The sequence below is a fragment of the Chiloscyllium plagiosum genome, unplaced genomic scaffold, assembly GCF_037043375.1.
Source record: "Chiloscyllium plagiosum isolate Xiang-an unplaced genomic scaffold, Cpla_swu_hap1 HiC_scaffold_3, whole genome shotgun sequence".
Lineage (NCBI taxonomy): Eukaryota > Metazoa > Chordata > Chondrichthyes > Orectolobiformes > Hemiscylliidae > Chiloscyllium > Chiloscyllium plagiosum.
The window spans coordinates 74,437,624-74,464,911 of NW_028270141.1; the positions used below are offsets into that span (position 1 = coordinate 74,437,624).

Below are 27,288 nucleotides of genomic sequence, written 5' to 3' on the forward strand. Positions count from 1 at the left end.
TTGCATTTTTCCTGCCAAGTACTGTACTATGGGGTTTTTTTCTTCATGTTTTTGCCTTTTACATATAGTTGTCCTATTAACAGTTTGGAGCAATGCTTAGTTTCTTTATCACACCCTACAGTTTAAAGACATTTTAACTATTAATCTCTTTTGGCCTCTTCCATATCCCTGGCCTTTGTTATTTTTTTCTGCCTGACCTGTCTCCACCTTTTCAACATCATAAAACTCATCACATACCTATCTCAAGAATCATGCTGGACTTGAAATGTTAATTCTGTTCAATTTTAAATAGATGCTACCAAACCTGCTGTCTTTTCCAAGCATCTTCAGCTTTTCTTACTTGCTCACTCAAGTTTTACTGTGACCAAACCAACTGGATGCTCCATCTTCCCAATACACTAAACATCAGCTGATCATCACAGCCCTGCACCACACTTCCCTACACTATCTTTGAAATCGGTACATAATTACATCACATCAATATATCCTATGATCTTCTAAATATTGACATTCCATGTCATCCTTCACTTTACTGTACCATAAAGCTTTCCACTGCCCTCATCTCATACTCAAATTCTGCTGACCTGAAACACATCATCTCTCAATTTCTTTCCCCTCTTTTTAAATCAAAAAATACCTTGCATTTATACAGCACCTTTCTGGTACTCAGATGTGCCAAACACCCTTAAGCTAATTACAGACTTGAATTTAGGATACGTCTGCACACAGCAATATTGTAGTAACAGAAATCAGATGATCAACCAACAAATCTGTTGAGTGCAAGTGGTTAAGCGTTTAAATGTAGGACAAAAAACCTATTCTACCCTTCTGTAAATTCAGCCATTGGAAAGGTTTACATCCTTCAGAACATATTGATGGTTAAAATCTCAACCAAAGACACCACCTCTAACCACTTAGCATTACCCCAGTACAGCACTAAAAAGAAAATCCATAATCTAAGCTGAAACAAGCTCCAAAGCGGGAACTGCAGCGTCTAAATCAATGACAAGAATAGTACGACTGAGCCAAATCTTTCAAACATTCACTCGGATCTCTTTTTCCAGAGCCTGGTGTCCATTGAACTTTTCATTTTCTTTTGTGAACTTCTTTGGAACTTTTAATCAAACATTAATACTGCTGCACAAATAAAGAATGTTTCCTTGCAGTGTACCTCAAAACCGAAGTCCAAAATTAACCCATTCAAGTTTATAAGCAATTTCCTTTTGCAAATGAACATCAGTTTCCTTGGTAAAGTGCCAGATATAAACCTACTCCTGCTTATTTTAAGAAACTCATATTCCTTTTTAAACATTGCAAAATGTTTTGAAAAGATTTGCTGCTTTTCAAGTCTGGTTACTTACCACGCCCATGAATAATGTTGTAGTCAATGTCTGTTCCACATACGTAGGCACCAAAATGGGCACAAGCTACAAGAAGACTACCTAGGAAAAACAAAAAAAAAAACAGCCATGTCAAAATGAAACTCTCTATCAGGACCACCCATTAACACTGAGAAGGATTTAGAGATAGAACATATGAGGACAATAAGACACAGAAGCGAAAGTAGGCCATTCAGCCTAGCAAGTCTGCTCTGCCATTCATTGAGATCATGCCTCATCTAATAATCCTTAACACCATATTCCTTTGCTACCTGAAGCCCTGAAGGGAGTTTGCCTCACCTCAAACAGAACCTTTTACAGGAGACATGAATGTTCCATCCACAATCCCCATCAAGAATCAGTTGAAAAGCAGACACTGAAATCAATTTTCCACTGTTCTGATATTTGAAAACAGACCTATTTGACTTAGAGCCACTTCGATATAGCAGAAATGACAAAATTGCCTGGGAATCACAAGTACCATCACTGCGTGTGTTACTTCTGATTTTCATGGCAGCTAAGTTTGCAAATACTCCTGTCTGATGCAGAAAGCAGTTTACCATTCAACCAGTCAGCTGCCTCCATTTAAATCTGATTATGGCTGTATTCACCAGTGAGTGAAAAGTGCAAACCGGGTAAGAGGAGATCCGTTTCAGTGGATTTATTTTGGATAAATCCACTCCGCTTCTTCCTTTCCCGCCGTACCACCCAGTACCCTTCCACCGACACCCTCCTTCGACTGACCGAACTGGTCCTCACCCTGAACAACTTTTCTTTCCAATCCTCCCACTTTCTCCAAACAAAAGGAGTAGCCATGGGCACCCGCATGGGCCCCAGCTATGCCTGCCTCTTCGTAGGGTATGTGGAACAATCCATCTTCCGCAACTACACTGGCCCCACCCCCCATCTTTTTCTTCGCTACATTGATGACTGTATCGGCGCTACCTCGTGCTCCCACGAGGAGGTTGAACAGTTCATCCACTACACCAACACCTTCCACCCCGACCTCAAATTCACCTGGACAGTCTCGGACTCCTCCCTCCCCTTCCTAGACCTTTCTGTTTCTATCTCAGGCGACCGAATCAACACGGACATCTACTACAAACCTACCGACTCCCACAGCTACCTGGACTACACCTCCTCCCACCCTGCCCCCTGTAAAAACGCCATCCCATTCTCCCAATTCCTTCGTCTCCGCCGCATCTGCTCCCAGGAGGACCAGTTCAAAATACGTACAACACAGATGGCCTCCTTCTTCAAGGACCGCAATTTCCCCCCCGACGTGGTCGACGGTGCCCTCCACCGCATCTCCTCCACTTCCCGCTCCTCCGCCCTTGAGCCCCGCCCCTCCAACCGCCACCAGGACAGAACCCCACTGGTCCTCACCTACCACCCCACCAATCTCCATGTACAGCGCATCATCCGCCGTCACTTCCGCCACCTCCAAACAGACCCCAGCACAAAGGATATATTTCCCTCCCCTTCCCTATCAGCTTTCCGTAGAGACCACTCCCTCCGCGACTCCCTTGTCAGATCCACACCCCCCACCGACCCAACCACCACTCCCGGCACCTTCCCTTGCAACCGCAGGAGGTGCAACACTTGCGCCCACACCTCCCCCCTCACTTCTCTCCAAGGCCCCAAAGGAAACTTCCATATCCGCCACAGATTCACCTGCACCTCCACCCACATCATCTACTGCATCCGCTGCAGCCGGTGTGGCCTCCTCTATATTGGGGAGACAGGCCGCCTACTTGCGGAGCGATTCAGGGAGCACCTCTGGGCCACCCGGACGAACCAACCCAACCAACCTGTGGCACAGCATTTCAACTCCCCCTCCCACTCCACCGAGGATATGCAGGTCATTGGACTCATCCACCGCCAAACCACAACAACCCGACGGTCGGAGGAGGAGCGTCTTATCTTCCGACTGGGAACCCTCCAACCGCAGGGGATGAACTTGGACTTCACCAGTTTCTTCATCCCCCCTCCCCCCACCTTGTCTCAGCCGGATCCTTCCAGCCCGGCACCGCCTTCCTGACCTGCAGTCTTCTTCTTGACCTCTCCGCCTCCACCCTACTCCGACCTATCACCCTCACCTTGACCTCTTTCCACCTATCACATTTCCAACGTCCCTCCTCCAAGTCCCTCCTCCCTACCTTTTATCTTCTCCTGCTGAACACTCTCTGCTCATTCCTGAAGAAGGGCCTGTGCCCGAAACGTCGAATCTCCTGTTCCCTGGATGCTGCCTGACCTGCTGTGCTGTTCCAGCAATAAAGTTTCAACTTTGATCTCCAGCATCTGCAGACCTCACTTTCTCCTCATTTATTTTGGATAACCAGGGCACCCGTTTGGAGAAGTGAGGCACCTGTGTGACATGGTCCTGAGACAATTTATGTGGGGGTTCTATAGAAGATCATACTCAACTCGATACGTAACTCTGTTGTTCTCTCCAAAAATGCTTTCAGACTAGCCAAGTCTGTCCAGCACTTCCTGCTTTTATTAGAATTTATGTGGGGAATCGGGTTCCATTAGAAGGTGGGTGACCTACATTTTGAATTACAAAGGAAATAAAGTACATAAAAAGTGCATGAAACCAAAAATGGTCCATAAACGTTGAAAGTAAGTTTTCATAATCGATTAACAAAAGGACTTTCAATGTTTTGAACTTTTTGTTTTAATCAATAAGTGTTTTCTTAAACATTGACATTATCAATAGACTAGATTAGATTAGATTAGATTAGTTTAGATTCCCTACAGTGTGGAAACAGGCCCTTCGGCCCAACAAGTCCACACCGACCCTCCGAAGAGCAACCCACCCAGACCCATTCCCCCTGACTAATGCACTTAACAATACGGGCAATTTAGCATGGCCAATTTCCCTAACCTGCACATCTTTGGAATGTGGGAGGAAACCAGAGCACCCGGAGGAAACCCACGCAGACATGGGGAGAATGTGCAAACTCCACACAAACCGTTGCCTGAGGCGGGAATTGAACCTGGGTCCCTGGCGCTGTGAGGCAGCAGTACTAACTGCTTAGCCACCGTGCTGCCCTCCTGTAACATTATTTTATTTCTTCATTTTATGGGAGGTATTTAATAAACTGATGTTAACTTTGTTTCTCATTCTACAAATGCTGCCAGAACTGCTGAGAATCTTCATCATGTTTAGTTTTTATTTCTAATTTTCAGCATCCATAGCATTTTTTCTTTTATGAAGATGAAAGATATCTAGAGTAGTGCATTTGTTTTGGCCAGCTTACCTGAAGGTGTCAATAACTGCACTGAAACAGCTGAGAAAAGATTCTCTGGATTGCTTCCTTGAATAAAAGGGGCAGTGTTGAACCGATTGTACCTGTACTCATTGCAGCTTAGAATAAGAGATGATCATATTGAAGCATGTAAAATTCAGAGGGAGCGTGACTAGATAGATACTGAAAGAATTCTTCTCCTCACAGAAATATCTAAAACAAGGCGGAAGGATACAATTTCAAATTAAGCAGCCTCCCATTTATTTTGAAGGTGAGGAGGAATTTCTTCTCTCAGAAGATTGCTAATCTTTGGAATTTTCAAACCAAATCAATAGTTACTAAATACATTCAAGGCTGAGTTAGACAAATTTTTGATCTACAAGGGGTTAAGAGCAGCAATCTGGAAATTAATTTAAAACCATAACCATGTCAGAATATGATTAATATTAAATGGCAGAGTAGATTCAGGGCAGTAAATGGACTACAACTACTCCCATTTCTTATAGGCTTATATTGTGTCCTTACGGGTGGTCATGCCATTACAGTAAGTCAGTCAGCAACTTGCAATGTGCACACATGTACAGTTAAAAATAAATTGGGAAACCTGCTATGAATTGTCCCTGCTCCTCCACATGCTTTGCCATACCAATGCCTCATAAAGACCAGGCATTAAAACACAGGGGTTTACATTTGCAACACTAGTTACCCAGCAAACAAGCCAAATATAGACTGGTCTTGTCCCTTTCAGCATCAACTTAATTTTAAATATCACAATATGTTTTAATTATTGTCAAACAATCTTTTTGCTCTGAAAAGCAAATTTGTCTAAGTGTGGATTCACATTCCTTCAGATTATAAAGATTGTTTGCGTCTGCAAAATTAAAATGTTACTTTTTCTATCGCTGTTCACTGTAAATTTTATTTTTCTTTGATTCTCTGTACATAATTTGATACTGAATTAAAGTTCTCAATTTAGACTCTGTGTGCCTCAATGAGGATTGTTCAGCCCTGATTGGTTGAGCAGACACATTCTGTTTGTCCTTTTTAAACAGACTGAACATCCCCAAAGGAGGGTTTTGTGTTTTTTTAAACCATCTGATAAATTGTTATGATTATTTGAAATTTGGCATTCTTGCATTTGTCCTGATGAGAAAGACAGAATAAAACTTCAGCAACACATCCCTCTGTTCAGCAATATTTAGGTCTATACAATCAAGCACCTATTTAAATTGCATCTATGCATTGTCTGCATTACATGCCTTTAGAACGTTTTAAACAATGATGGGAAAATAAATAAAATACTTAGCAGATAAAAGAGTTGAATAAAGCTTGCACTGTTAAAGGTTTCTGTTAAATCCTTCTATTTACCTGTTCCCACAAATGGATCAAATACCAAGTCATTAGCTCTTGCTTTTGCGTGATTTGCCATTAGAAATGCAAGACCTGCATCCATACTGGTATTCCCAATGAAATGACGCTTCTTCACACTGTATAAGTTGATTAACTCCCTTCGACCATCAGCAAGCTAAAACAGAATGGATCGTAGCAGCAAATTAAGTATTCACTTATTTTAATTCTCCAAACTTTTTCTTTAAGTATTCACTATTACCAGTCTTTTTGATGAAAATTATTTAATGCTGCAATATATTTTACATTTTGATTAATGAGATATATACAAAACTTTCAATCAAGATTTCTAGCTTCTACTAATCAATAAATTTACCAATTCTCTGGAATCCTTCATTGTATATCATTTAAACTCCTCAATCTACCAGGACTGAATGCCAAGACAAAGGATAGCATGTCCTGAACAGAGAATGTTGTCTACGGGTGATGTTGCATCAGTTGCCCAAATAGAATCAGCCCTGTTCCTGTGTCTTTTTGCCCCTCACCCTGAGCACCAAGGGAACTAGTATTGAACATGATGTTGTCTCTCCAAGTGTGATCGGACTGAACAACTCATCACTGAGAGTAGTCAGTGACATTCTGCTGCCTTGGATTTACGGTGACAAACACCCTGTCTATTAATGAAGAGCCCAGCATTTACAATGGAAAATCAGCCACTAACTATTGCCAACTCAAAAAACAGTCAGTCATTCAACAACCCTGACCCACAGGACTAAGATGCTCATCTACAAGGCCCACATTTTCAGCATTCTGCTGCATCACTAAGTCCACCAATGAAGTAATCCTTTTCAGAGCAACTAATACTAAGCATGCTAATGAAGCACAGAAGGTTTGGCTGGCTTGGGCACATGTACAGGATGGATGATGGATGCATTCCCAAAGATATCTAAAGATATGTAGGTTAGGTGACTGGCCATGCTAAACTGCCCACTGTGTTCAGGGATGTGTAAGTTAAGTGCATTAGTCTGGGGTAAATGTAGAGTAATAGGGTAGGGGAATGGGTTTGGGTGGGACACTCTTCAGAGAGTCAGTGTGGTCTTGTTGGGCAGAAGAGCCTGTTTCTACACTGTCGGGATTCTATGATTCTATGAAATACTGCTTGTGCAGATAACCCATGCCAAGAGATGGGCAAGATGTCTGAAGCTCTGATTCAAGGATGCTATCAAGAGACATGAAAGTCCTTAACATCAATCATGACAACACAGATGGCCTCCTTCTTCAAGGACCGCAATTTCCCCCCCGACGTGGTCGACGGTGCCCTCCACCGCATCTCCTCCATTTCCCGCTCCTCCGCCCTTGAGCCCCACCCCTCCAACCACCACCAGGACAGAACCCCACTGGTCCTCACCTACCACCCCACCAATCTCCATGTACAGCGCATCATCCGCCGTCACTTCCGCCACCTCCAAACAGACCCCAGCACCAAGGATATATTTCCCTCCCCTCCCCTATCAGCTTTCCGTAGAGACCACTCCCTCCGCGACTCCCTTGTCAGATCCACACCCCCCACCGACCCAACCTCCACTCCCGGCACCTTCCCTTGCAACCGCAGGAGGTGCAACACTTGCGCCCACACCTCCCCTCTCACTTCTCTCCAAGGCCCCAAAGGAAACTTCCATATCCGCCACAGATTCACCTGCACCTCCACCCACATCATCTACTGCATCCGCTGCAGCCGGTGTGGCCTCCTCTATATTGGGGAGACAGGCCGCCTACTTGCGGAGCGATTCAGAGAGCACCTCTGGGCCACCCGGACGAACCAACCCAACCACCCTGTAGCACAGCATTTCAACTCCCCCTCCCACTCCACCGAGGATATGCAGGTCATTGGACTCATCCACCGCCAAACCACAACAACGCGACGGTCGGAGGAGGAGCGTCTTATCTTCCGAGTGGGAACCCTCCAACCACAGGGGATGAACTTCACCAGTTTCTTCATCCCCCCTCCCCCCACCTTGTCTCAGCCGAATCCCTCCAGCCCGGCACCGCCTTCCTGACCTGCAGTCTTCTTCTTGACCTCTCCGCCTCCATCCTACTCCGACCTATCACCCTCACCTTGACCTCTTTCCACCTATCACATTTCCAACGTCCCTCCTCCAAGTCCCTCCTCCCTACCTTTTATCTTCTCCTGCTGAACACTCTCTGCTCATTCCTGAAGAAGGGCCTGTGCCCGAAACGTCGAATCTCCTGTTCCCTGGATGCTGCCTGACCTGCTGTGCTGTTCCAGCAATAAAGTTTCAACTTTGATCTCCAGCATCTGCAGACCTCACTTTCTCATCAATCATGACAAGTCAGAAACAGATGTCTAATGCAAACGGGATACCCACAGTGAGTGGAAATTCACCACTACCACAGAACGCGATTTCAGAAGCTCCAAAGCTAGCGTCACAACAAGGCATAAGCAGAGATTATCCTGTAAGATCAGGAAGGGAGAACTTCACATGGGGACTCGTAGCAGAGTTTACCCTTCCAAAATTAGTTTATTCAGCAAGTGCAACACATGATCTCACCTAACCATGTAAAATTTCTGAGAATGCACTCCCATCATCCCTCATAGATGGAATTCTGCCAACCACTTACAATTACTTAAATTATTCAACAGAGGAAATTTTTGTTTTTTTAAACCTTCTAACTGGCCTCCCTTGAACACACTGATTCTTTGGGTACTGTAGATAAATATCCCCTGCTCCCTCCTGATCAATTGTCCATTCTTCAGGAATGTATCTATACAGTGTGGGAAAAAAAGGCTCATGCTCTTGCTCTGCTGACATAATGGAATGGAGCAAGATCACCACAGAGTTATAACCCTGCCTCCACTACAATTCCCAGGATCAGGTATTTATTTGAAGTAGGCAACTACCTACCATGCAGAGACACAGCTGAATGAGGAGGAGGAAGCTGAACTTCTGATGTTGAACAGTCACTGAAGCAAATAGAAGAGAGTAGCACAATGGGGCCCTTTTGGTGGAATGCCAGTTTTATCATTCACTGCAGTAATAGCATCAAGAGCATTACTGTCTTAAAGTACTGCACATCTGCTTCATTCAAATGTACAGTGTATTGGGGAACCAGATGCAGGATAGGAAGGAATTCCATTGGCCATATCATCTCAGCAGTACCACAAAGATAAAATAGATAAAGTACCCAACTCCTTTAGCTAAGGAAAACTTTAGCTCAGGACTCAGAATGGAGACCAGCGTAACAAAACCCTGTGCTAGTTTTCACTCACTCCAATAACCAAAATCCTCGTAAACCAAATGTAAAACAGGGTTTAGAGCCCTCAAGTGTTTACAAGCTACTTAACTATGCAAGTCATCACATAAAAATACTAAACATCTATATTCATTTTTATTTAAACCATGTTACAGTAGGTATCCTGGCTGGGTAGGTCCCCCCACAGGTTAAGCATGGAGGTCAATTGAGCCATTCCACTACCAGTCATGTTCAGACTAACTAAACCAGTACTGATGAGGGGTTAAAACTTCAGACATTTTCTTGTTTGCACTTCAAACAGGATATTCATCCAGTGAGGGAGGAATACAAAAATGTTAATATCAATGAATAATAAATTTCCATAGAAGAAATGATTCTACAAATCTCACCCATCTTCCAAAGTAAATAGAAAAGGGTTGCTCTGGAGCGTTATTCGGATCTGTGCCATAGTCTTCAAGTAACCAAAACACATGCTCTGGATTCTTTAGATTCACTGTTCCTTGAAAGGGAAGAAAGTCTAAACTCTGTAAAGAACATGAAATAACATTTGAGACAAAATTACATGTTCATCAGAACATTTTTTTTTTACAGTTTGACAACTTAGATTATTAGACCAATGCATTGGTTGGCATGTTAGTCTTGTGATAAAGACAGTACCCAGTACTTTGTATAATCGTCTTATGGAATGGCCCAGGTTTCACTCTTACTTTCTAATATTTATAAAGCATTGAAGGCCACCTTTTTAGTTATAAGACATAGGTGATTTATAACCACAGTTTCAGTAGGAAAATTCAGGCTTGGTGAGATTTTTGTATTTACTTGTGGATATTGTTGGCAGGACCAGCATTTCTAGCCCTTCCCTAGGTGCTTTTGAGAAGGTGGTGGGTGAGCTGCTTTCTTAAACTGCTGCAGTCCATGTGCTGTAGGTACACCCACAATGACATTAGAGAGGGAACTCCAGGATTTTGACCCAGCAACAGTGAAGGAATAGCAATACATTCCCAAGTCAGGATGGTGAGTGGGTTGGAGGGGGACATGCTGGTGGTGATATTCCCATGTATCTGATACCCTTGTTCTTCCAGATAGAAGTGGTTGTGGGTTTGGAAGGAGCTGTCTAAGGATTTTTGGTGAACTTCTGCAGTATGTCTTGTAGACAGTACACACTATTGCTACTGTCTATCAATGGTGGAATGATTGAATGTTTGTGAATGTAACGCGAATCAAGACAACTGCCTTGTCCTTGGTGGCCTTAAGCTAGAGTGTTGTTGGAGCTGAACTCATTCAGGCAAGTGAGGTATATTCCATCCATTGCTGATTTATGCCTTGTTGATAATGAACAGGTTTTGAGGTGACAGGAGGCCAGTTTGTCCCTGCAAAATTGCTAGCTTCTGACTTGCTGTTGCAGTCATTGTATTTATAAGGCTAGTCCAGTTCAGTTTCTGGTCAATGGCAATTCTCAGGATGTTGACAGTGGGGGTGTCAGTGATAGTATTTATCCTTATGCTAATGTGCAGCAACTTAACATACACTCAACAAATTCTCTCTGACTTCTGTGGACACCCTTTTATTCTGTCCTTGGAATGAGATGTGAATGATACTGAAATTACACATCCCTCGATGCATCAAGAGGCTGAAGAGTCACCTGTGTAGTGAGGGGCTGAAGACATAAATAAGCCAGGCTAGGCAAAGGCAGTAGGTCCTTTTCATCAACCACTGGTGTCTCAGCTTAGTGTCTCACACTAACTGGCAGTTGCGTAGTTACTTTCCCGATGAAGAGTCATCATGTATTTCACAAATGAATTGAACTCTGAACCTCGGACTGACTAGCAAGTCCTATAAACAATAGATTACCCTCACCTTACCCTTAGATCAAAGGATCTTTTGTTATTTTCTTCAGCAAATGCAATTCTTCAAACCAGCAGTCACCCTTTCCCAATGATTCACTCTGACCTGACAGCAAGGTCTAATCAGTCCTTTCCTAACACACGTGCATCTTACACATTCCCACTCTATCTCCTGGTGTTTCTACCTGATGTTCTCTCACAATCTGAGTGACACTGGAAAGCATGGAATGGTACCCACTGCTAGTTGCCCCAAGATGATAATACTGGGTCTTCTCCTTGAAGCACTTTAGTCCTTGTAGTGAGGAGTATCTCCCAGATCTAGACAATTGGTGGATCTGAACAAAGAATTAGGATTAGTAGATGTATGGAGATGTCTTCATCCACAGGGCAGAGATTTTTCTTTCTACTCCAATCCACATAAATGTCATACCAGAATTGATATGTTTTTTGCCCCCTCGATTTTTTTAAATTCCGTATCATCCTGTAAAATAGGTAGTATAGCAATTTCCGACCACGCTGCTGTATATATGGAAACTAAGGCGAGGAACAATGGGACATCCCCTCGGCATTGGCGTATGGACCCCTTCCTAATGAAAGATAGTAAATTTGTAAAGTACTTTTCTCAAGAATTTAAAACTTTTTTAGAAATTAATTCAGGTACGGCTAGCAACCCATCAATGATGTGGGAGACCATCAAAGCTTACATGCGAGGTTTGATCATGTCCTACTCAGCGACCCAGAAAAAATTGAAGGGAGAACAACAGCGTCTGCTTGAAGCTCGCTTAAAAGCAGCTGAAACAGCATACACTGACAGACCTTCTATTATTAAATTGCAAAGGATTACGGCTCTTAGGACAGCTCTAAACACTACGCTTACCCAAACGGCTAAGAGGGAAATATTATTTGCAAAACAAAGGTTATATGAATATGGTGGCAAACCGGGTAGATACTTAGCATTTCTTGCAAAGAAAAGAAAGGCCCCTCAGACTATTACATCTATCAAGGAAAGTATGGGTATTTTGACTCATGATCATAAAAAGATTAATGCGATCTTTAGAGAATTTTATTCTGATTTATATAAATCGCAGGATTGTGAAGACAGGACTAGGAGGATGCAGTCATTTTTTAAAAATTTGACCTTTCCGGGCCTAACTCTGGAACAGGTATTGGTCCTAAATGCTACTCTAACAGTCCAAGAAATACTTGATACAATTAGGCAACTTCAGAGCGGTAAGGCACCGGGCACAGATGATAAAGAATTCACAGAAATATTGGCTGGTCCACTCATGGACTTGTATAACTATGCATATAGTCAGGGCTGTCTCCCGCCTTTGCTAAAAGAGGCAAATATCTCTCTTATCCTTAAAAAAGGAAAGGATCCAGAAGATTGTACGTCATACAGACCAATATCCTTACTAAATGTAGATTTTAAAATCCTTTCTAAAACGTTAGCATTGAGACTAGAAAGGGTACTGCCACATATTATAAAGGAGGATCAGACGGGGTTTATTAAGGGCCGTAGATCATCCAATAATATTAGAAGGGTTTTGAATATGATTCAAGCCTGTCATCAGGGAAAGATACCAGGAGTAGTAGTTTCATTAGACACGGAAAAGGCATTTGATAGGGTTGAATGGTCATATTTGTTTTACACATTGGAGAGGTTTGGCGTTGGACAGGTGTTTACCAAATGGGTCTCAACATTGTATAGTGATCCCAAAGCAGTTGTGGTTACCAATGGATTAGGTTCGGATAGCTTCAATGTGGGTAGGGGCTGCCGTCAGGGATATCCTCTCTCGCCATTGTTATTTACACTAATAATCGAACCACTACAGAAGCTATATGAGCTGATCCTAATATAACGGCCCCGAGGATTGGTACAGGTAAACATAAAATTACCCTTTATGCAGATGATGTTCTTCTATTCCTCAGTAACCCTTTGATGTCCGTACCTCGCCTAATCCAAGTTATTAATACATTTAGCGCATTCTCAGGCTATAAAATTATTTTTTCAAAATCGGAGGCTATGCCAATGGGTAGCCTTGCTATGATACCCCACTTAGTGGACAGATCCCTTTTTCCCTTTCGTTGGTCCCTGGAGGGCTTCTTATATTTAGGCATTTTTATTACCCCAGTGTTTGGTCAGTTGTATAAGGCTAATTTTGTGCATTTACTGGAAAGGATAAGGCAGGACCTCCAGCGATGGGGAGACCTTTCAATTTCCTGGTTGGGTAGAATAGCACTAATTAAAATGAATGTCCTGCCCCATCTCCTATACCCTATGAGAATGCTTCCAGTGATGCTGCCGAGGCTGGCTCTACATAAATTGTATGGCTGGCTGGGTTCCTTTATCTGGAATCATAGACGGCCCCTCATTAAGCTGAAGAAGCTACAGCTTCCACAGGCAAGGGGAGGATTGGACTTCCCAGATTTTAGGAAATATCAGTTAAGTTCCCTATTAAGTTACATAGCTGATTGGGTCTTGTCTGTCCACAATCAATCTGGTTGGACATCGAGGCCTCTCAAGTAAAATACCCACTTATTAACCTTTTATTTTCAGACAAGAGGAAAATCATTACAGATCACTGTAAAAACCCTATAATACTAAACACAATTAAGGCTTGGAATATAATGCAGCAAAATGAGGGTAATTCACATAAAACATCCCCCTATGCACCAATAGTGGGAGCATGGGGATTCCAACCGGGGTTTACAGATGCCACTTTTAAACTCTGGAGATCCAGGGGTATCTCATGTCTCGGGGACCTATTTAAAGATGGGGTCCTGATGTCTTTTGAACAGCTGCGTAAGAAATTCGGATTACCTAATGGAGACCTCTTTCGATACTTCCAAATTCGAGACTATATACAGAGGAAGACTACGTTATTAGATAGTCTTTATAAATCAGATAGAGAATGTAGTGTCCTACGACCAGTGGGGGTATCTTCCGTCAGTACTATTTATCATTTACTACAAGATGAAGTATCGGGAGAGATGGATAATCTGCTTAAAACATGGGATCAGGATTTGGGACTAGAAATCTCTATAGAAACATGGAATGATATTTGGGAAAACGCTAGAAGAATTACTATCTGTAACAGAACCCAGGCTATCCAGCTGAAGATACTTCATAGGGCCCATATAGCACCGGTTCGATTGGCAAAATTTAAGGCAGGAGCATCTCCGTTTCCCAAATGTAAAATAGAGGTGGGCACTCTTGTACATTATCTACGGAGCTTATGACAGGTCCATAGGCATTGGATTAAAGTAGCAAGTACCCTGACAGAAATTTTAGGAACGAAAATTAAAGTGGACTCTGTACTCTCCTTTTGGGCTTTTCGAACTTTCCCTCCCTGGACATGTACGGGAAGAGACTATTTTCTATTCTCTCTTTCTGTGCAAGGAAAAATATTTTGGTGAACTGGGTGGCTGAGGGCCCCCCTGGAATTTCAAATTGGCACAGATTAATTATGGAATGTATTCCCCTTGACTTCCTTACAAATATGGTGCACCGAAAGACCGAATTATTTTATAAAATATGGCAGCCCTTCTTGAATTACATAAATACAGATATTTCGGCTATCCTAACAAGAGCTTTTATTTAATTGAGATTACAAACCTGGCTGATCCGGGGCCCCTTAGGAGAGGAATCCCACACAAATACGGGTTTTATTATATCTAATGTTAACACATTCCGAGCATGTAAGAGACTTAAATATACACTCTGGTTAGTTGTAGGTTAGATTAGTAGATAGTTGAGTTTTGTTTTTTTTTTCCTTTTTCGGTATTTTTTCTTTTGTTAAATTTTGGCTATTGTATATTTGATTTAATTGTATATCAATGTTTGTATTTGAGAGTTTTGTTTATTTTTGTAAACTTGTAAAAAATGTTAAATCGCTAATAAAAATATCTATAAAAAAAAAGATTGAGAGGTAATCGCATTTAAACATATAGGATCCTTAAGAACAATGAGACAGGAAATGATGAGAGGACATTTGTCCTTATGGGAGAGTCTAGGATAAGAAGGCACAGCTTAGAGTTAATGGGTGATAATTTAAGATAGAGTAATTTCTTTTCTCAGAGAGTTGAAGGTCTTTAAAACTCCTTGCCAAAGACAGCTGAAGAAGGGTTACACCCAAAATGTTGATTTCTCCACCTCCTGATGCTGCCTGGCTTGTTGTGTTCTTCCAGCCTCCTGCTTGAATACAGAGAGCTGTGAGAGCAGAATCTTTGTGTATATTTAAGGCTCAGATAGATAGACTCTTGATCAGTAGGGGAAATCAAGAGTTACAGGGATAACGCAGAGAAATGGGTATGAGAATGTCGGATGAACCATGATCCAGTTGAAGGATGGAGCAGACTCGAGGGACCAAACGGCTCACTCATGATCCTATTTCGTATGGTCTTCAAACTTAATTAAAATGCTTGCTGCTTTCAGCATTCTTGACAAGAAATTAGACGGTGAGATTAGTTAAATAGTTATATAGTATAGGCAGCACAGTGGCTCAGTGGTTAGCACTGTTGCCTCACACCCCTAGGGATCCAGATTCAGTTCCAACCTCAGGTGACTGTGGAGTTTACACATTCGCCGTGTCAGTGTAGGTTTCCTCCAGGTGTTCCGGTTTTCCCCCTCAGTCCAAAGATGTGCAGGCTAGGTGGACTGGACATGCAAAATTGCCCATAATGTCTAGGGATGTACAGGCTAGGTGGATTAGCCATGGGAAATGCAGGATTACAGGGATAGGGTAGGGGAGTGGATCTTGGTGGGATGCTGTTGGAGGGTTGGTGTGAACTCAACAGGCCAAGAGGTCTGCTTCCACACTGGAGGGATTCTGCAATTCTATTGGCTGAAGAAAAAGACATTTCCCTAAATTATTGATGAAAATGTATAATAAGAATAGCAAGTCAAAACATTGAGAAGATTAAAGATTTTTCCAGAGCAAATTATTATATAAAATCTTCCATTATTTTCACAAGTGTATCAAATTTGAGCAAAAGTGGCTACCATAAATAAAGCAAGTCTTAGGTAAATCACCTTGTCTCTCATCTGTCCCAAAGATTGGGAATCATGTTCTAAAACCACAATTGGCATCTGAAACTTTATTCAAGTTCTCATTTTTCTATTTGCGTGGTAAGATGGTGCCAACAGTTAGCTATTATAAACACCATCAGTACAGTCTGACCTCATCCCCAATATTTTGCAGGAATCACTTCTCCCACTTTAACCTAGATGTGTTGAAAACAATTTTTGTGCCACCTTCTGACCATTGAATCTAGTGAGGAACAAGGATGAAAAACCTTGATAGCGTGTGCCATTAGTTACACACTTAGCAATTAGTTACCAACTGAGGCACTGAGGAAGCTATTTTCTCCATCTTAATATTCTCAAACTTCTAGATTAATCAATATTGGTGAGAAAAGAAACATAAGCTAAACCATAGACAGTAGATTGAAGAAATATCATACATACATCTATCTTTTGAATCCTCTCTTTTTGTGTCAGTGTTTTATTGAACGCATAAACCGTTATCTGATAGGTTGAACCACATTGAAGGAATGGGATCTGAAGTAGAAAAAATAAATATGGTTAATTTAATTCAGACCTATAGTTTTAGCAATATACACAAGACAATGTAGATGATTCCTGTGCATACACACCATTCTGTCTGCAGGATAATTTTTCAGTGAGTTATAAAGTTCTTCGTGTGTTCTTCCTTGACCCCACAACTCAAATATTGATCTGCAAAGTAAAGCATGGTTGTTGTGTCCAAAACAACTTCTTCAAACACAGATTCTGTTACCATACAGTGATCTAGCGGAAACACCAGTAGCAATACTCTAATTGTAATTCTATTAGTAGTTCTCGCTAACCATCATATAGTAAGAGTTTTCCTTAAAAGATAAAAGGACCAAATTTCCCAATGCTTTCACTAAGGCAACACCCACATCAAGGCACAAAGGTCAGAGAAAGGGTGCAGCAAACAACCTACCTGGAACAATGTCCCTTCACGTTATCTGAAAATCCTCAGTGCTTCCACAAGGTGATGATGTTGGGGAAAAGAACTTGTATATAACCAATGGAAAATGGGCCATTGGTTATATACAAAATGAGGCAATGAGGAACAGTTCTAGCTTCACACTTTAATTTTGTTTACATAGTTCGGTTGGGAATGCAAAGACATTAGGAACTGGGAGTGATGCCAAGAGCTGCACTCTGTGATGGGTTTACTATAGCTCAGATCAAAGAAAAGCCTCTGATTGCAGTTCGCAAGAAATCCATGCCTCCCCCCGCCATCAGGACAGTAATCAAGCCTCTAGATGTCCAACAGTAGCCAGTAGGGCCCGGGTCAATGGGACATGGCAGAGCTCCAATCGATAACTGAAAAAAGTATTGGAGTAATCCTTTGCGACACACTACTGCCCCTTTGGTCCTTTTCACCTGCTTCACTGTTCAATATGATCACAGCTGATGATGTTCCCACTTTATTCCCATATTCTTTGATCCCTGTAGCCCTAAGAACCATTTTTAATTCCTTCTTGAAAACATTCAATGTTTTGACCTTGACTTCTTTTTGTCACAGAGAATTGCACAGGTTCACCACACTCAGGGTAAAAAAAATTTCTCATCTCAGTCTGAAATGGTCTACCCAGTATCCTTAGGCTGAGACTCTCCAGTCACTTCAAACATCTGCCTCTCATTTACCCTGTCGAGTTCTGTTAGAATTTTGTAGGTTTAAGTCATACAGTCATAAAGATGTACAGCACGGAAACAAACCTTTCGGTCTAACTCGTCCATTCTGACCAAATATCGTAACCTAATCTAGTCCCATTTTACCATCTCTTGGTACATATCCCTCTAAACCCTTCCAATTCATACACCCATCTAGATGCCATTTAAATGCTGCAAATTGTACCAGCCTAATTCCCCCTCATTCTTCTAAACCACAGTGAATATAGTTCTAACCAATCCATGCTCTCTTCAAACATCTCAGGAATTAATCTGGTAAACCTTCATTGCACTCCCTTCAAAGCCAGAAGATCCTTCCTCAGGCAATGAGACCAAAACTGCACACAATGGTCCAGGTGTGGTCTCACTGAGGGCTTGTACAAATGCAGCAAGACACCCCTACTCCTGTACTTGAATCCTCTCACTATAAAGGCCAATATTACATTGGTCTTCTTCACTTTCCCTGCATGCATACATTCAGCGACTAGTGTACCTCAAGACATGTTGCAACTCTCCCTTTCCCAATCGATTGCCACTCAGATCATCTGCTTTCCTGTTTGCATCTCTGTATACTCTTCACAGTTCACCATCCCACCCAGCTTTATGTCATCTGCAAACTTGGGACATTAAATTTAGTTCCCTTATGTAAATCATATATAGTGAATAGCTGGGCTCCAAGCACTGATCCCTGTGGTCCTCAATAGTCATTGGCTGCCACATGGAAAATTGAAGGAAAAATGAGGCTGTAGCCAATGCGAGAGAAGAGTTCACATTCTTGGCACATCGCAATGAATCCTAGAACAAGGGAAGATGACAGACTTGAATTGAATTGAAATGCTTTGACTAATCAAACATACACATTTATTTGCTCAGAGGGCAAACAGTGCAATGAGGGATGTTTTAAACTAATTCAGTGTCTGGAAAGTGCAAGTAAAATTCATGTTTGAAGCTAGGAAGGAACAGTCAGGCAAATAAAACAATTAGAACTGAAATTGAAGGTGTGCCTGAAATGACCAGTATAAAAATATTATCAGAGAAGAGGAGAAACAAAGTATGTGGCAGCAGTACATCAGAAAGGGAAAGGGACATCAAACAATGAAATGAAAAACCCACAAAGAAAATTAAGAGGCAATGTTCCAAACTTTACAATCATGTAAAACAGGAATGTACAGAACATTTAAACAGTCTTGTAAAAGAAACGTAACAAGCGCTTTGGTATTTTAGGGGTAATGAATGGTGCTGAACATTGCACAATCATCCACGAACATCCCCACTTTTGACTTTATGATGGAGGGAAGATCATTGATGAAGCACCTAAAGATAGTTGGGTCTAGGACACTACCCTGAGGAACTCCAGCAGAGATGTCCTATAGCTGAGGTGATTGACCTCCAACAACCACAACCATTTTCCGATCATAGGATCATTGAATCCCTACAGTGTGAAAACAGGCTATTTGGCCCAACAAGTCCACACCAACCCTCCAAAGAATAGCCCACCCCAGACCCATTCCCCCACCTTGTTACTCTACATGTTTCCTGACTAATACACCTAACCTACACAAACCTGAACATGATGGGCAATTCAGCATGGCAGATTCACCTAACCTGCATAATCTTTGCACTGTGAGAGGAAACTGGAGCACCTGGAGGAAACCCATGTAAACACAGGGAGAATGTGCCAACTCCACACAGACAAATGCCCAAGGCTGGAACTGAACCCAGGTCCCTGCCACTGTGAAGCAACAGTACTAACCACTGAGCCATCGTGGCACCCAATGTGTCAGGCATGACGCAAAACAGTGGAAAGTTTTACCTGATAACCTTTGATTCCAGTTTTGCTAAGGTTCTTTGATGCTGCACATGGTCAAATGCAGCCTTGATGTCAAGGGCTGTCACTCTCACCTTACTGCTGGAATTCAGTTCTTTTGTTCATGTTTGAACGAAGGCTAGAATGTGGTCTGGAGCCGAGTGACCTTGGTGACCCAAACCGAGTGTCTCTGAGCAGTTTATTGCTGAGCAATTGCTACTTGATAGCACTGTTGGTGACACCTCCCATTACTTTACTGATGATTGAGATTAGACTGATGGGCAATAATTTGCTGGGTTGGATTAGTCCTGCTTTTTGTATCCAGGACATACCTGAGTAATTTTCCACATTGTCAGGTAGATGCCAGTGGAACAGCTTGGCTAGGGGAGCAGCAAGTTCTGGAGCACAAATCTTCAGTACTATTGGCAGAATGTTATCAGGGCCCATAAGTTTTCTGTCTCCAGTACCCCCAAAAGTTTCTTGATATCTCGTGCAGTGACTCGAATTGGCTGAAATCTGGTACCTGTGATGCTGGGATCAATGAAGGAGGCCCACGTGGATCATCCAAATGGCACGTCTGGCTGAAGATTGCTTAGAATGTACAGCTTTATCTTTTTCACTGATGTATTGGGCTCTTCCACCATTTACAATTGGGATATATATGTAGTCTTCGCTTCCACTGAGTTGTTTAATTGTCCACCACAATCCACGACTGGATGTGGCAGGACTGCAGAGCTTAGGTCTGATCCATTAGATGGGTCGGGGAGTCCAGAACAAGAAGGCATAGGTTTAGGGTGAGAGGGGAAAGATATAAAAGAGACCAAAGGAGCAACTTTTTCATGCAGAGGGTGGTACGTGTATGAAATGAGCTGCCAGAGGATGTGGTGGAGGCTGGTACAATTGCAACATTTAAGAGGTATATAATTAGGAAGGGTTTGGAGGGATATGGGCCGGGCGCTGGCAGGTGGGACTAGATTGGGTTGGGATATCTGGTCAGCATGGACAGGTTGGACCGAAGGGTCTGTTTCCATGCTGTGCAACGTTATGACTATGTGGGATCACATCACTCTGTCTATCACTTGCTGCTTATGCTACTTGGCACACAAGTAGTCCTATTTGGTAGCTTCAACGGGTTCACACCTCATTTTTAGCTTTGTATGGTGCTGCTCTTGGCATGCCTTCCTGCATTGTTCATTGAACCACGATTGATCTCTGGCTTGATAGTAATGGTTGTTCGGGGGATATGCCAAGCCATGAGGTTACAGTTTGTGTTGGAGTACAATTCTGCTATTGATGGCCCACAGTGCCTCCTGGATAAAGTGAGGACTGCAGATGCTGGAGATCAGAGCTGAAAAATGTGTTGCTGGAAAAGTGCAGCAGGTCAGGCAGCATCCAAGGAGCCCTTCTTATGCCTGAAACGTCGAGTGCCTCCTGGATGCCAGTCTTGAGTTGCTAGACCTGTTTGAAGTCTGTCGCATTTAGCACAGTGATAGCACTATTCAACACAATAGAGGGCATTCCTAATGTGAAGGTGGGATGTAATGGGATGAATTATGCTCACCTGAGTGGACACACAGACCCTCAGTTTAATGAGCCATTCAAAAAACAAGCACCTCTTGACAGTGCAGTAACCCACTCAGTAACGAAGTGAAATATCAGGCTTGATTTTTGTGCTCAAATGCCAGAGTTACATGCGCACCCACATCCTCCTTCCTTAGACGTAGTGCTACCAACTGGACCAAGGGGATATATTTGTGGTTACGGTTAGACAAGGATATAAAGGTTATATGGTAGTTTAACAGAATAATTCTATTACATTGCCAGAGTATCTTCAAGTGCATTGGATTGACTATTTCTACCCAGAAAGAGTGTTAAGAGAAAGAAGGGAACCTGGACAAATTACCTGTCTCAAATAACTTTCTGAACATTCTGCAGATATGGGGAACATCATAATATTTGGCTATTTTAACAATCCCAATATCATAGTTAAAACACAAACAATCTACATTTCTCACCCATCAAGGAAAGGACCATTACTTTCAAAAACTAAATTTAATAAATCTGGTAAATAACTAATATAGTTCAGTAAGATACAAAAGCATCTGACAAAAATCAAATGGAAACAAAGTTTAGAAAACAAGTTAGCAGATTAGTGGTAAGTCTTCCAGAAAGAGATTTACAAATATATTGTTTTGCATCACCGGTGTAACATTGGTAATGGTGTAACAAAGCAAAAACAAGGACAAATCACGTAACTATATGCCAGTAACCTCTAGCCCAATGTCAATTCGAGAAAATACTTAGAATTCAAGTTTTATAAAAGTGCAGCTGTGCTTGAACATTTGAGCTTTGGATAACCTGACTGACTGAATAAATAAAGGGAAAACAGGAAATTGAATTTTTGGAACTGAAAATGCTAAAACGAATGGAAGAGAGCAGGAAGACAAGCAAAAATAATTTTTCAATGGTTACTCGAGAAAAAAAATTAAAGCTGTCAGTTGGATTTGCCACGATGCACTAAAACATAATTGCTTGAAATACATATTTATATTAATGCACTGAACTGAATGCCAATGCCATATTCTGGGCAATAACAGATGCTTTGATTTTCCAACAACACCCAAACTACTGACTCTGAATCCTTACCCACAAGTATCATGCACTGTGTTACACAACCCATTTTTAACAATGTTTCACAGCAACCAACCAGAGACCCAATGTCAGGAACTAGCATTACTAGCATAGGTCATTTTGCAATATATAAACAACTAGAGAGGAAAACATTGCTCTCCAACTTCTGATCATCAATAAGAATTACATGAATTACCTACTTGGCACACACTGTCCGTTTCATGATTCTTTTTGCCATGTCCTCAGAGGGAATGTGTAGAATCCAGAAAGGGGACTGAAAAATAAACTTATACATTAAGATACTTGGAATGTCAGGAATGTTAGTGAAGCTTTTAAAAGAACTTTAGTGAACATGAATTAAATTAAAATATGTTGGCATTAAACTGAACCTCACATCTGGCAAATTTTGTTGAATGTTACAGGAATTCAAACATCTACATTCATCAGCCTGCAACAAAATGTGCTTTGAAACTGCAAACATTTCCTAAATTACAACTTTTCACTCTTACTTAGAAGAAAGTGAAAACTATATCACAAACTAGAACTAGAAATAAAACTTCAAATGCAAGAGGTAGAGAAGCCTTATTAATCAGACAGACAATCTGATACATTACATAGATGATTTTAAGTGGTATTATCACTGAATTATTTATCCAGAGATCCAGGTGATGTTCCAGTGATCTGGGTTTGAATCCCACATAGGCAGACGGTGAATCAGAATTTAACAGAAATGTGGAATTAAAAGTCTAATGATTATAAAAGCATTGTCACTTGTTGGAAAACTCCATCTAGCTTACTAATGGGGTTTCCTTTCGGGAAGGAAACTGCTATCCTTACATGGCCTGGCCAACATGTGACTCCAAACCCAAGGAAACATGGTTGACTCTTAACTACCCTCTGGGCAATTAGGAATGGGTAATAAATGCTGGCCTAGCCAGCAAAACACATCCCATAAATGAATAAAAAATAAATTTGTAACAGTTCTAATATCAAATCCCACAGAAACTCAAGGTGCTCCATGAATCATGAACCAAGGCTAAATTGAATAACAACATAGCTGTAATTCTGATCGCCTTCCTATCAGAAAGATGTTGTGAAACTTGAAAAGGTTCAGAAAAGATTTACAAAGATGTTGCCAGGGTTGGAGGATTTGAGCTATAGGAAGAGGCTGAATAGGCTGGGGCTGTTTTCCCTGGAATGTCAGAGGCTGAGGGTTGACCTTTACAAGGTTTATAAAATCATGAGGGGACTTGGATAGGGTAAATAGACAAATTATTTTCCCTGGGGTGGGGGAGTTCAGAACTAGAGGGCATAGGTTTAGGGTGAGAGGGGAAAGATATGAGAAAGATGTAAGGGGCAACTTTTTCACGCAGAGGGTGGCACGTGTATGGAATGAGCTGCCAGAGGAAGTGGTGGAGGCTGGTACAACTGCAACATTTAAAAGGCATCTGGATGAGCGTATAAATAGGAATAGTTTGGAGGGATATGGGTCGAGTGTTGGCAGGTGGGACTAGATTGGGTTGGGATATCTGGTTGGCATGGACAAGTTGGACCAAAGGGTCTGTTTCCGTGCTGTACATCTCCATGACTCTATGAACTGCACATCCATTTGGATACTTGTGATACCAAATCCTGTTCATTTCTAGATGCACTATAGCTGAAGATGCAAGGGTTTGTGACTTCTGTATTTTTTCCATTATTTGTCTTATCACATAATATTTGATATCAGTGGCATTACAGCCCCTTGAAGTACAAATACAAGATTCATATAGTATCTGTTAATAAGAAAAATGCCCCATGGCATCTCACTGAAGCAAATGGAAAATATACATCAAACCACAGGAAACATTATTACAATAACTGAAAGCTTGGTTGAAAACGTGTTTTAAGGGCAGCCTTAAAATCAGAAGGGTGGTGACAGAGCTGACGATTTAGAGTAGAAGTTGCAGAGCATAGTGGCAGTGATGCTGTAAGCCCTTAACAATGAGGCAGAGCTGAATCAATCAAGGCTAAGGGAATGTACTGTCTCACAGCACCTATAATCCATCCACCCCACTCCCATCACCAGTAAATCAGTTTTTCTCTTTTTTCTTTTTTCATGGGATGTGGGCATTGCTGGCTGGCTAGCGTTTATTGCCAATCCCTAGTTACCCTTGAGAAGGTGGTGGTGAGCTCCTTTTTGAACAGCTACAGTCCATGTGCTGTAGATTGCCCAACAATGCCATTAGGGAGGGATTCCAGGATTTTGACTCAGCAACAGTAAAGAATGGCTATATATTTCAAGACACGATGGTGAGTGGCTTAGAGGGGAACTTGCAGGTGGTGTTGTTCGTGGATGCGAATGAGTCACAGGAGAAAGAGGGAGCAGAAGAGAAAACAGTCGCTTTAGCTCTGTCCCCTGGAGCAACTGCTGGCAGGTGGGACTAGATTGGGTTCGGATATCTGGTCAGCATGGACAGGTTGGACCGAAGAGTCTGTTTCCATGCTGTACATCTCTATGACTCTATAACTGCCCTTCCCCATCTCTGCCTCACTGAAGGGGACTATTGAAGTAAAACTACGTCTGGAATGGAGTCGACCTGAGCAAGAAAAAGATGCCTAGGGAAAGCATCATCCATTTGGCTTTGTTGCAGTAGAATCCAGATGGTATTTTAAACATAATGAACTGGGAATGTGTTATTCCAAATGAAAGGCAATGCTGTGCGAAGGTGGGAAGTATAAGGTTTGAATGTTCTTTGAAGATAACTACCCCACATCGCCACCAAAGTGTGAACTTGAGCCTCCAATATTCCACCAAACGTGTATCTCTCTAGTACTGTGTCTATTCATTCCAGAGAAAAATAAGGATTGGAGACTTGCTATTATTATTAAGCAGATATTACTTAGAATTCAAGAACTTCTAAACAAACCACCAGTCAAGACCCAGTGCAAGCGACGCATACACAACGTTTCATAAGACTTCAAATTTTAACATCTATACTTCCTTCAGAACAGGTTATCTAGCTTGCACTGCCATTCTTCGCTGCTTTTATTTCAAGCATTGAATGTCTGAAATATATCACCTTTTGGCCTTAATTAATTTACAGGTACTAAACAGGATGGAATCCATTATATCGGTAAGGTGGAAGAGGAGGTGGAAATTGACCCAGGAGAACATGGCTAAGGTTTCATGTATTGAAAAATTAGGCGAGCAATCATGCCTGGAATGCACAGGGAGCAGTATATGTATGAGTGTGGAAAATGATAGTCAGCAACAGCCATTGAACATTGCTTACATTTTTCTATCAAGAAACTTTAACATGCCTTTGTAATTTTTGTGATACAAACAGATTATTGCACAATCACTAATATAAAAAGACAACCTCACATACTAATTAGTATATATGTTCCAGAACATGACAACATACCAAGCAAACAAAGACTGTAATATAACTTGAGATTTCTCAGAATAAATATAAGCAAAATAAGTAGTGTGATGTGATTATCTGTGCATTTAGTGGTAAAAGTTAAGGATGTACCATACCTTTTCATCAAAGCTTTCTTCACATTTTAATTGTCCAGCACAAAGAGAAAACAGGGATTTTAGTTCCTGTAACAAAAAGATAGGTGGTTGGCAATGGCGCATATAAAAACCCTGAAAAGCTGCCGAATCAAAACCCTTCTGAATTAAAAGAATACTCACTTAACAAGTACTTCCTTGATTACCAAATAAGACTTTCTGATTGGAGTTTCAATATCCCTCTAACATCTTTTTGTTTGGGACAGTTTAGGTGTGTTTAATGATAGCTACATTATTGCATTAAAGGATAAATATTATTAAAATTTATATGATTCTTCCTACCTTTGTAGGTGGTCTTGACAATCACTCTAGCCAAGAGTCTGAATCTAATGGCTTAGCAACCAACAATAAGGTGACGTTAAAATTACTTCAGATGTTCATATCATCAACATTGAATAACAAAAGCATAGACAGTGAAGATGGTTCCTGTTTGGAATAATGAATGAATGGCACACAAGGTGAATAGGCAAGGTTGCTTAAATATTTCATCAGTGTGGACCTTCAATATGAGAACTATCCACTTTCCATTCTTGGACCAGGTTGCACCAGCAGTTACTAACCATTTTGCATCATAAGGACAGATCTTGTGCTAGATAATACATATATGCACACTGATCAAAATCATGCTGACCATAGGAAATAGTAAGCCTTTTGGCCTCGCGAGCCTGCTTTGCCATTCAATAGGATAACGGCTGATCCAACATTCTTCGCATGCACTTTCCTGCCCTTTCCCCGGAACCTTGATCAAACGAGGAATCAAGGATTTTATCTACCTCAGAGTTAAACATTCACAAGGTCTCTCTGTCCTCACAGCTCACTGTGACAAAGAGTTTTAAAGAGTTTCAACCCTCAGACGAAATTCCTCCTTATCTCAATTTTAAATTGGCATCCCTTTATTCTGAGACTGTCCCCTCTGGTCCAAGATTCTCTCATCAACGGCACCACCATCTTAGAGTGAACCCTATCAAGTCCCTTAAGAAATCCTATATCTTTCAATGAGATCACCTCTCATTCCTCTAAATGAACAGCTCAAATTATGATCATGTAAAAATTTTCATACACATTAGAGAGATCATTCATCTGTAGAGCTGAAGTATCAGAGGAGAAATAACAGTACTCGAAGCAAACAAAATATCTGTTCACGCAATATGTGTGAATGCACCATCTACAAAGTTTACAACAGTATAAGAATTACTTATTAGTTTAGATAAAAGGTTTTTTTTTATTGTTATGATACTGTTAGAGTATTCATCAAACCATCATGAATACAACTTAACTAACAAGGAGAAGTGGTTAAACTAAGTTGCTGCTCCTTTCTATAGGGTCAAGACCATTTCGCAGCCCTGAGTCTTACATCACTTTTTTTGTAGGGCCCACTAGCAAAAGGTATAGGATTAAGTCTTGATAGCCAGGAAAGCAGGAAATCCTCACAGAGGGAAGCCAGCTCTGCATTACAGGGTGTGGGTGAAA

General features: G+C 41.5%; 1 protein-coding gene across 6 annotated transcripts in view; it reads right to left on the reverse strand.

Annotated features, from left to right (window-relative positions):
* Positions 1–27,288, reverse strand: part of trmt11 (tRNA methyltransferase 11) — a 116,852-nt gene that overhangs the window by 88,381 nt on the left and 1,183 nt on the right. For 5 of the 6 annotated variants that reach the window (XR_015753477.1, XR_006310362.2, XM_087980542.1 and 2 more), the window contains exons 2-8: positions 25,783–25,848; positions 22,460–22,533; positions 16,753–16,834; positions 16,565–16,657; positions 9,640–9,774; positions 5,999–6,155; positions 1,362–1,442 (exon numbers count right to left, since the gene is read on the reverse strand). Coding sequence is in view for 4 of the 6 variants with exons in the window: in XM_087980542.1 (XP_087836668.1) it covers positions 1,362–1,442; positions 5,999–6,155; positions 9,640–9,774; positions 16,565–16,657; positions 16,753–16,834; positions 22,460–22,533; positions 25,783–25,848 (688 nt within the window). In the remaining 2 variants the exon portion in view is untranslated. Of the gene's footprint in view, positions 1–1,361; positions 1,443–5,998; positions 6,156–9,639; positions 9,775–16,564; positions 16,658–16,752; positions 16,835–22,459; positions 22,534–25,782; positions 25,849–26,100; positions 26,119–27,288 lie in introns of those variants that run through there. The other variant, XM_087980549.1, reaches the window with a different exon arrangement.